The sequence below is a fragment of the Felis catus genome, chromosome B2, assembly GCF_018350175.1.
Source record: "Felis catus isolate Fca126 chromosome B2, F.catus_Fca126_mat1.0, whole genome shotgun sequence".
Classification (NCBI taxonomy): Eukaryota; Metazoa; Chordata; class Mammalia; order Carnivora; family Felidae; genus Felis; species Felis catus.
Genome location: NC_058372.1, coordinates 116,342,237 through 116,354,400, shown reverse-complemented (window position 1 = coordinate 116,354,400; position 12,164 = coordinate 116,342,237). Strand labels below are relative to the sequence as shown.

The following is a 12,164-nucleotide window of genomic DNA, read 5'->3' as shown; positions in this document are numbered from 1 at the left end:
ACTGGATATTAAAAAAAAATAATCTTGATCATCTCTGCAGATCAGTGTCAATGTAGGATGAAATCTCAGACCTCAGCTTTCACCAAGTGGCTGAAAGATGTATATTTTACAGAATTAAGGTGTGCTTATCACATTTAGCTAGGTTTACACCTTAGGTTGCGGATAAAAAACACGCTTTATGATTGCTTTTGCAAAACCGGCAAGCATAACCTCATCTTAAATGTTATAGTTTAAATACATTTTAATTTATTTCAAATAATAAAGGTCTTATATTCCTAATATCTCATATGTAATGAATAAACATAGGAAGCATCAATTTCATATTTGTAAAATCCTATTTCAGGCATTTTTGATGGAATAACATCTTGCCAACAGCTCCTAATTTTAATTTCTGTTCTCTATAAGAGTAATATATTTTACTATGCGACTCATAATCTATTTTCAACATCACATGAGTTGTTCTGTGTTAACTACTGATCTGTAGAAAATAGGATGTGAACAAATCCAAGTCTTGTGATTCACAGTACAAAACTTTACTATTAAATAATGTCTTTCTTGCTCATTCTCAAATTTCAGAAAGGCAGGCAGTTGTTCTCATTTTATAAAATGATATGTAAATTGTAAATGAGGGATGGAAGAGGAGGTTGGATTTGTAGTAACCCAACGTACTAAGAAGTCCATCCTGATTTGGAAAGTCCAACAAAACGTGTGTTCAGAACTCACCTACATGGGTAAGGGAAGAACATACTGTAGTGTCATCCCATATTATTCCTATTAGAAAAAAATAAAAAGGTTCTGAAAGTTATCTGAGCACGCAGCTAGTGTGTTTTTCGCTTGCATAGACGGCAGGACTCCACATGACAATCTCTGATAAATAAAAATCCATTATAACTGCCACATAACTATCATAATGTTTTAAATCTTAGAGAAGAGGGTCTCAACAGTTAGCAGGAAAAAAATCTATGTACACATTGACATATATGTATATTTATATATATACCTATATATTTAAAATTTTTCATCGTTAGCACATTTTATCTTTATTCTTTGTTGCAGTAACACCGGCTCTAGGCTCAAGAAGTAAATGAATAAAGAACTGAGTTAATTAATGTTGAATATACTGGGAAACCCATGTTTGCTTTCAGTGTTTTGCATTGTTAGTCAGCATAGAGGAAAGTAAGATTTCCAAGACAGACGTAGTTTCAAATCATTGCTCTGTTGAAAAGTCACTGTGAAACTTGGAAAAATCACTTAAATCACCTAAATTCAGTTTTGTTATCATAATACAGGGATGCTGCAATAATTAAAAGAAAAGCAAATAGTGCTTAATATAGCATCTGGCAGATGGTAAACTCCCAATACAGGTGAACCTTTAAGGAATTACTATTATGATGAACCATGTGTGGTGAAGGGGGCTTTGGAGGACACCTAGAATCCGAAGGCATATATGATTCGTTAACTATGACCAGGCACTGACTCTGATTGGTGAGGTTGACTACGTTGGTGGGTTGAATTTGGCTCACAATGACTCTGCTGTCTAAATATTTACTATTAAGGACATAGATTACTTGTTTAAATTCCTCATGACAGTAATGGAAATTCCATGTATAAAAGGCTTACGTCCTACAAGAAATTCACCATTTGGATCCCATAAGATTCTAGCTTGCTCACTGGCAATTGTCTGTGGCAGCTACAAGTCTATTTTAGGGACTTAGGTGCTCCAGAGAAGCTCGTCCATGATTTCTGAATGTGCTGTGTTACAAAATCTCTACAGCACAATTTTATATCCTTTGTTAAATAAATTAATTGTGTAACTAACCTTAGAGTGAGTATATAGACTCTTCCCACCAATATGCAGCTCTCTTGAGATAATGCAATAATCATGCCCAGGTCATTTATTGTGCTTTTGTCTATTTTTTTTTAAATATACAAGTCCACAATAGGGCCAAATTAAATTATGTTTTCTAGAAAATTAACCAAAGAGAGAAAAATTAACTATCTAACGTGCACTACTCACCTGAGTGCGTATTATCTAATAGGAAAAACAAGTTATTTTTTATAATCAGTACCATCTTAACAACAAGCACCACTTTATCTCCTTTCTTAATCAAGACAGCATGGGCTCTAAGCTCAGAAGAGGTTTTTCTCAGAAGACATTTCTCTTACTACATCCATATTCTCTTACCCAAACCAGGCTACCTTCATCCACTCCCACTCACAGGCCTTATAAAATTCCACTGTAATCACATGTGATAAACAGCTCTGCAGATCAAACATGCCAGGTGAATCATTCTTTGGTTTCTTGTTCTGATTTAGCTTAAGGATATAGAAAGATATTAAAAAGAGATTTGAAGGTAAGTCAGTTATGTCCTTATTTGTGTCTTGATTAATTATCTCATTTCAAAACTAGTAGTAGAAACTGAGTCCTCGAAAAGGCCAACATAATAGAAGCATGGTATATTTTTTCACAACAGGAAAAAATTTTTAAATATGAGAAAAGAAGAAAAGTCTAAATATATTCTATGCAACAATTCTTACAGTTAACCTAATAAAGGGTAAGGAATAACATTTCTAGAAATCAAAATCACTAATATTTAACAGCAACATAAGGGAAATCTACACAGCATTTATAAAATAAGAATGTGTCTTATAAATATCTTAAAATGTAAAAGAAATATTTATTTATAAAATAATTATAAACACATAAGAAAAGGTGTCTACCCATAAAAAAAACTCCATAAGTTAACACTTCTTTGGTACAAGAAAAACATCACTATTAATTAATCCTCCAGAAAAATATTAAAATTCCCTGGACATAGCAATTGAACTGAATACCATGTAGAGCAATGGGAAATACATTTCTCTGGGGGACAAGAATAATGCAAATGAACATTATAAGGCTAATGTAACTCTAACTGACGTATTGGCACTTTTGTTACCACATGGGACCCTGGGAGATTTAAAATGTACCAATGTGAAAGAGAAAAAAAATGAGTTGAACTTTCTTATAAATTTATGTAAATGCATATAAAGTATTAATCACCAACAGAATAAGAACATAGAGCCACTGTTGTTGATGGGCAGAATGACAAATGTTCAGAAAATAATCCCATTATTTTATCTCTTACAGACTTTAATGTATTATTGCAATTTTTGTGCTTAACATCAAAAGTGATCTTTATACTTCAAGTTTACTTCTGGATAATTAAGAAAATAGATGATTTAGGGATAAGTGGGTGACTTAGTTAAGTGTCTGACTCTTGATTTCAGCTCAGGTCATGATCTCACAGCTTGTGGGTTGGAGCCTCATGTTGGGTTCCACACTGACAGCACAGAGACCGCTTGGGATTCTTTCTTTCTCTTTGCCCCTCCCCCACTTGCTTGTGTGTGCATGCACACTTTCCCTCTCTCTCAACATAAATAAGTTAAAATTTTTTCTGAAATAAAAGAAAATTGATAATTTAAAATTCAAGGACTGTTTACATTAGAGTTTATATTTGGAGCATCTATAAAGTATCTAGTTAAATATATCAATGTTAATAATCTAATTTGAAAACAATATTGAAAGTAATGCAATTAGAGGTCCACTCCAATTATCATTAAAATATGTTATTATACTTGAAAAGAGTATATACATATTATGATCATAACTGAATATGATAATGTGTATGTATATTATATGTTACACTTTATCTTTCCCTCCCTTCAACCTTGAAATTTATTTTTATTTTAAATTTAATACAATTTCATGATTGAAATGCATTGAAGAAACAATTTAAGAACCTATGTCCCCAAACATACCCAGTCTTTACCTTTTTTTGGCATATTTTAAAAGCCAGCTTTAATACATGGAGACTAAACGATGAATTGGTTAACCAGGAAATCAAAGAAGAAATAAAAAAATAGGTGAAAACACATAAAAATGAAACACATGGTAAAAAATCCTTGGAATGCAGCAAAAAAAAGTTCTAAGAAGGAAGTTTATAGCAATACAGGCCTACCTCAGGAAACAGGAAAAATCTTAAATTAACAACATAACCTTACACTGAAAAGAGCTAGAAAAAGAAGAAAAAAACAAAACCCAGAGCTAGTAGAAGAAAGGAAATAATAAAGATTAAAACAGAAATAAATGAAGTAGAGACTAAAAACAACAATAGAAATGACCAAACCAATTAGGAGCTTGTTCTTTGAAAAGATAAACAAAACTGATAAATCTTTAGCCAGATTCATCAAGAAAAGAAAAAGGATTCAAATAAATAAAATCAGAAATGAAGGAGGATAAATAACAACTGACTCCAGAGAAATTATAGGAGAATATTATGAAAAAGTATATGTCAACAAATTGAGACAATGTAGAAGAAATGGATACATTCCTAGGAACCTATAATCTTCCAAAACTAAATCAGGAAGATATAGGAAATTTGAACAGACCAATTCCAAGTAATGAAATTGAATCGGTAATAAAAAACTCCTCCGAAAACAAAAATCCAAGACCAGATGGCTTCACAGATGAATTCTACCAAACATTTAAAGAAGAATTAATACCTATTCTCCTCACACTATTCCAAAAAATAGAAGAGAAAGAAAAACTTCCATATTTATTCTATGAGGTCAGTTTTAAATTAACTTGATATCAAAACCAGACAAAGGTACTACAAGGAAAAGAGAAAAACAGGTCAATATCTCTGATGATAACAGATGCAAAAATTCTCAACAAAATATTAGCAAACTGAAATCAACAACACATTAAAAAATAATTCACCAGATGGGGCACCTGGGTGGCTCAGTAGTCTGAGCGTCCGACTAAGACTCAGGTCATGATCTCACAGTTTGTGGGTTCCAGCCCCATGTCGGGCTCTGTGCTGACAGCTCGGAGCCTGGAGCCTGGAGCCTGGAGCCTGTTCTGGATTCTGTCTCCCTTTCTCTCTGCCCCTCCCCTGCTCACATTGTCTCTGTCTCTCTCAAAAATAAACATTAAAAAAATTTTTTTTAATAAAAAAAAGTAATTCACCAGAATCAAGTGGGATTTATTCCAGGGATGCAATATTCAAAAATCAATCAGTATAGGGGCACCTGGGTGGCTCAGTTGGTTAAGCATTTAACTCTTGATTTTGGCTCAGGTCCTGATATCATGGTTTGTGAGATCAAGCCCCATGTTGGGCTGGGTGCTGACATCAGGGAGCCTGCTTGGGATACTCTCCCTCTCCCTCTGTCCCTCCTCCCCCACAAATAAATAAATAAACAAACATTAAAAATTATTTAAAAATCAGTATAATACATCACATTACAAAATAAAGGGAAAAAAACATGATCATTCCAATATATGCAGAAAAACCATTTGACAAAATACAATATCCATTCATAATGAAAACTCTCAACAAAGTACATTTAGTGAGAATATTCCTCAACATAATAAAAACTATATATGAAAAACCAACAGTTATTCATACTCAGTGGTGAAAACTGAGAGCTTTCCCTTAATATCAGGAATAAACAAGGATGTCCACACACACCACTTTCATTCAACACAGTGTTGAAAGTCCTAGCTATAGCAATCAGACAAGAAAAAGACAAAAGGCAGCCATTGGTAAGAAGGAAGTAAAAATGTCACTATTTGCAGATGACATGATACTATGCATAGAAAACTCTAAAGGCTCCACCAAAAAACTGTTAGTACTGACAAATGAACTCAGTAAAGTTGCAGGGTATAAAATTAACATATAGAAATCTGTTAGGTTTCTATGCACTAATAATGAAATAATACAAAGAGAAAGTAAGAAAGAAATCAATCTCATTTACAATTTCAGCAAAAATAATAAAATATATGGGAATAAACTTGAGGAGGTGAAAGACCCGTACTCTAAAAACTGTAAAACATTGATGAAAGAAATTTAAGAGGACACAAACAAATTGAAAGACACTGCATGCTCATGGATTGGAAAAATTAATATTGTTAAAATGTCTGTACTACCCAAAACAATCAGATTTGATAAAATCCATATCAAAATACCAATAGCATTTTTCATAGAAATAGAACAAATTATACTAAAATCTTCATGAAACCATAAAAGACTTCAAATATACCAAGCAATCTTTAGAAGGAAGGACAAAACTAAAGAATCACAGTTTTAGATTTCAGTATATACCACAAAGCTGTAGTAATCAAAACAGTATTGTCTGATACAACAGACACATAGGTCAATGGAACAGAATAAAGTGTCCAAAGAAAATGCCAGGCTTATATAGTGAATTAATCAACAACAAAGGAGGCAAAGCTACACGATGGGGAGAAGATAGTATATTCAACAAATGGTGTTGGTAAAACTGGACAGCTGCAAGCAAAATAATAAAACTGAACCACTTTCTTGTGTCATACAGAAAAATAAACTCAAAATGGATTAAAGACCTATATGTGAGATCTGAAACCGTAAAAATTCTTGGGGAAGACATAGGCATTACTTCTTTGACATTGGCCTTGGCAACATTTTTCTAGATATGTTTTTTTCAGGCAAGGGAAACAAAAGCAAAAATAAACTGTTGGGATTACACCAAAATAAAAAGATTTTGCACATCAAAGGAAACAACTAACCAAACTAAAAGACAACCTACTGAATAGGAGAATATATTTGCAATTGATATATCTGGTAAGGATCTAATATCCAAAATATACAAAAAACTTTTACAACTCAACAGTAAAAAACCAAATAATCCAATTAAAAATCGACAGAGGACCTGAGCAGACATTTTCCCAAAGAAAACCTACAGATGGCGAACAGACACATGAAAGGATGCTCAACATACTAATCACCAGGGAAATTCAAATCAAAACCATGATGAGATATCTATCACTTTACACCTGTCAGAATGGCTAGAATCAAAAAGACAAAAAATAACAAGTGTTGGGGAGGATGCAGAGGAATCATTGTTCACTGTTGGTGGGAATGTAAATCGTTGTAGTCACTGTGGAAAACAGTATGGAGGTTCCTCAAAAAGTTAAAAATAGAGATACCATATGATCTAGTAATTCTACTACTGGGTTTTGGCCAAAGAAAATGATTCAAAAAGATATACGCACCTCCGTATCCATTGATAGATAAATGTGTAAAGAAGGTGTGGTATATATACACAGTGGAACACTACTCAGCCATAAAGAAGAATGAAATCTTGCCATTTGTGACATTATGCATGGAACTAGAGGGTACTGGACTAAATGAAATATGTCAGATAGAGAAAGACAAATACTGTAAGATTTCACTTATAAGTGTAATCTAAAAAATGTAGCAAAAAAACAGACTCTTAAATACAGAGAATAAACTGATAATTGGCAGAAAGGTCATAGGAGGATGTATGAAATAGATTAAGGGGATTAAGAGGTACACATTTCTAGTTATAAAATAAATAAGTCATGGGGATGAAAAGTATAGCATAGGGAATATAGTTAATAATATTTTAACAACGTCATTTGGTGACAGATGGTGACTACACTTATGGTGACCATTGAGAAATGTACAGAATTGTTGAATCAATATGTTGTTCACTTGAAACCAATATAACATTGTATGTTAATTATACTTCAAAAACATACATTCATACATACATGCTAGCCAGCCTTAGCTTTTAAGATAACTCTCATAAAACTGGAGCATGAACAAAAATTCTAATTAAAATGCTATTAAGATTTAGACACACATAAGATGTTAAAACCAGAAATACTGGCATGCATAAATACACTAAAATAGGTAAGTATTGAAACAAAAGCTACTCCAAAATTTTACATTTCTATTTTTTTTAAATTTTTTTAAATCTTTATTTTTGAGAGAGAGAGACAGCATGTGAGCAGGAGAGGAGCAGAGAGAGAGAGAGGGAGACACAGAATCTGAAGCAGGCTCCAGGCTCTGAGCTGGCAGCACAGAGCCTGACGCCGGGCTCGAACTCATGAATCATGACCTGAGCCGAAGTCGGACACCCAACCGACTGAGCCACCCAGGCGCCCCACACATTTCTATTTTTTAAAAAATAATTGAGACCACTAATGTAAATGCCCTCAAGGCAAAGAATTGCATAATAGCCCCTCCCTAAATTTATAAATAACCTAATTTTAGATTATAACTTGTATCACCTATTATCCAGTGTACTTTCTGTATGGCCTTGCTGAATCCAGTAGCAGTTATAAAAAAAAAAAAAAAAAAAAAAGAGCAAACTGTTCTCCATTTATTATACCTATGAGTGAAAATACTCATTCACTGTCACTGCTTCCAGGATCTGCAGTTCAAGAGAAAGTTTTGAAGCAGTATGCCCGTGGATTTCTCCGCAAGCTAGGAAAGAAAAGTCAGTAGTAATTCAAGGCCTAATGTGTCTGTCCAGCCTATTACAAATCCAGGAGGATTCTGAAAAATGGAATGAACCCAGATCTTTAATCTGTCACAAAGGCTAAGCCAACCCTATGTAAAACTGCAAACTCTCGGATGGACAAAATAAAATAAATTACGCCTCCAACAGCTTTGTTGTACGTCTTCCGGTAACTGACTAGAGCCTGCTGAGGATTTTCTCACCTCTCTTGGCTCAGTGGGACACAGACAAAAACAGCAGGCAAACAGCATAAGGCAGATAGCGTCAGAAAGAATGAAGAATAGCATTAGGTACTGCAGAGAAAGAAAAAAGGGTCAGTCTTTCTCATTGGAAAGGAGACAGAAATGGAACCAAGGCCCCCAGAACTAACGGCGGAGTTAGTATACGTACACACGCACTCCGTGCTCTCGCGCGCATGCCAGTGCTTGCAGCCGTCACACTTCCGCCCTGTGGCTCCAGGCCGGCACGTGCAGAGCCCCGTGATAGGATCACAGGGGACAGGCAGCGAGCCATAGGGGTCACACTCACATTCTTGGCAGGAACCTCCAGGGCTGCTGGGGCTGCCAGTATAGCCAGGGGCACACCTGTATTTAAATAGTGAGAAAGCAGAAGAGATTAATAGTAAGTCCTGTCTCTGGTTGAACAAAACGGATACCACAAGTCAATAGATGAGGAGCCAGCAAACTTTTCCTGTAAAGAACCAGACAGTACATAGTTTAGGCTTTTACAGATCAAAATAGAAAATCAAAATCATTCAGTGAGAGAAATACATTTGCAAACCTTTTTTTTGGGGGGGGGTTGATGGAATTCAAAACAAAATCATCATCATAATAATAGAGTATAAATTATTTTGTAATAATAATATATTAATGTAAAATCAATCTACCAATGAGAAAAAGGAAGCTCTTGTTAAGGTATCAAATTTACCTAAATAGGGCTCAAATTTAGTGCTTCCTATCTTCATATTAATTGTAAATGTTTGCCTGTAACAACATTCTTAGCTTATAGTGCCAAACAGAATTAGGCAATGGGCCAAATTTTGTGGGCAAGTTTGCCAACCATTACTGTAGATTATAAATATTGTTTTGAAGTCTTTTTTTTAAATTAGAAATATTGACACCTGAACTTTCCTAGACTAATGTATTTAAAATCAAAATGACCAAATAATTCAACTCATTTTATTTATGAGCAAAAAGAAGTAAGTTAAGTGACAATAAACTGGATTTTCTACTTAATTTTACTGGTCTATCACATCTTCCTCAAGATGGAATTTTCATTATATACCCAAGGAAGCAGGTTAATGTTATGCAGACAAAATATATAACATTAATTTCAGAAATTAGAAAGAAAATCCAACTGGATGAACCCAAATGAAATCACTTCATTGACTATTCCACCCATTCATACATCCATTCACTTAAGTATAAGATGCTAGTAAGATCATATGCTCTGGGTTACCCAGTAAGGGTAACACATAACTGTTGGTCGTGATTTAATTATTAAAGTACTTCCTATCTGTCCTAAAAGTCTCCCTGTTTGGACTATGTGTGTGTGTGTGTATCTCATCAGCTAAATATAATCAACACCCAGAGTTTTTGTTCCAGAGACAAGCATGGGAGGAAGTTGGGAGACAGGAGGAGGTTGAAGCCAAACGTTATGAATATTAGGCAGATAATCCAGAACTATCTTCAGTAGCCTGGGAGTGTGGAAATTTGCACAGTTGATTGTGAGTGTTAATTTATCTTCTGCTGGTTAGAAAAGGCAAAACAAACAAACAAAAGTTATCTATAAGTAGGCTTTTATACATTTGTAGTTTTAATTGCTATTTTATTTCCAATGTAAGATTATAAACACTCCATAAAAGTACCATTTAAGTGAGTCCACTTAATTTCTTAACATTTGCAGGTGTAAGAATTCTACTCTAACCAGGTTGAGATTGATTAAATGCTCAAAGAGTTTATTACAAAAGTACCAAAGATAAAACATGGGGAGGGGTTTATACATTACAGGAGCATTCAAGACATGTAAGCAATTTTAGACCCGAGCTGATGAACTTAGGCAGGTCGTAAGGTGATTCAGATGATTTAAGAAGCTCTCAGAAGCGGAACAAATTTATTTGGAAAGTTACAATAAAAATTTAACCAAGACCTTTGGTTTAATTTAGCTGAATAAAAGCAATTTTTCAGGGAAATATAACTTTATCATTTATGTTAGAGATGATGAATGAAAAACTGTAACAACATTTGAGACTGCAAAAACAATTCAAGCCATTTGCTTTTGATAGTGTACGACCTGTTCGTCTATATACTATATGAACTGTCAACTCCTATTGATTAAACATTAATGGATATTAAAAAAGTAAATTTTCTATAATCACTTTGCCTTAAGACAGTAATTGTCATTTCAGGGCACCCTGGCAGTCTTTTCTATATACATGCTTTCATAGATAGTGGTAACTTCAATTTATAAATGTAGTATACTACGGAACATTTTTTTTCATAAATTACTGCAGATAATACCCTTGGTGTCCATGGATGCTTCCAGTCGTCATCCTACTCATATTTACAAGGGCATGAAGTGAATATTACTCTAACTGTGAATACCAAATATTCAAATTTGGACATTACAAATATATATAGTCAAAAGTTGTACATCTCCAAAATAAATAGAAATATTTTTGGATTTTGTATTGCTTTGAATTCTTTAATTATCAATTTCTATTGGCACAGAAATTGTGAATGCATTGTCATATATATATATATATATATATATATATATATATATATATATATATATATAAGTAGTGGGTACTCTGTTTAGATTTTTCCACATATAGAATGATTTGGAAATATATTTTGCAACCTTGTAGAAACTTCATCGGAATTTATAAAATTTAATTATTTAGGTATCTGCTTATTTCCATTATTAACACAACCATTCCTGGTTATATAAAAGAAAACTTTTATTTTTTAATTACTATTATTTTTTAATTTGAAAAATTTTAAAGTTTATTTTTTGAGAGAGAGAGAGTGAGCATGAGCAGGGGAGGGGCAGAGAGAGAGAAGGAGAGAGACAATTCAGGTTCCACTGTCAGCCCAGAGGCCTACATGGGGCTCAAGCTCATGAACTATGAGATCATGACCTGAGCCAAAACCATGAGTCAGACGCTTAACCAACTGAGCCACATAGGTGCCATATATATATATATATATATATATATATATTTTTTTTTTTTTTTTTTTTTGTAATAGAGAGAGAGCATGAGCAGGGGAGAGGAGCAGAGGGAGGGAGAGAGAATCTTAAGCAGACTCTATGCTCAGCACAGAGTCCAATGCGGGGTTCAATCCCATAACCCTGGGATCATGACCCAAGCCAAAATCAAGAGTCGGATGTTCAACCCACTGAGCCAACCAGGCACCTCCAAAAGAAGACTTGAAATGGGTGATGATTCAATTAATTAATATTGGTTTATGTTTGCAAAGAGATCGATAATTTAAGGAAGTGCTCCTAGAAGAACCCTGCAAAGGAGTGGGTAAAGCAGGACATGGAAAAGAAAGGAAACAATGGTATGATTTCAGGTGATGTCCCAGTCTTAGCCTAATTCCATGGAAAGCCTGGAGTAATTATAAGCATAAGCATAAGCATGTGGACTTTTGTACTCCCACATTGGAGGAACATGGGGTAAGTTCTCAATCATTTTTGCCCCTCTTATGGGAGATGAGGTTTCCACGTAGGCATGTAGGCAGGGCACCAACAGTATCCTCTACACATTTGATCTTCACAATTTTAGTGTAAAGTAAGTAGACCATAACCTA

At 34.1% G+C, this 12,164-nt stretch overlaps 1 protein-coding gene across 8 annotated transcripts in view; it reads right to left on the bottom strand.

The window, feature by feature from the left end:
- Window positions 1-12,164, bottom strand: part of LAMA2 (laminin subunit alpha 2) — a 623,859-nt gene that overhangs the window by 165,911 nt on the left and 445,784 nt on the right. For 7 of the 8 annotated variants that reach the window (XM_045058020.1, XM_045058023.1, XM_045058022.1 and 4 more), the window contains one exon: window positions 8,740-8,933. In XM_045058020.1, coding sequence (XP_044913955.1) covers window positions 8,740-8,933 — 194 coding nt within the window. The remainder of the gene's footprint in view (window positions 1-8,739; window positions 8,934-12,164) is intronic. The other variant, XM_045058025.1, reaches the window with a different exon arrangement.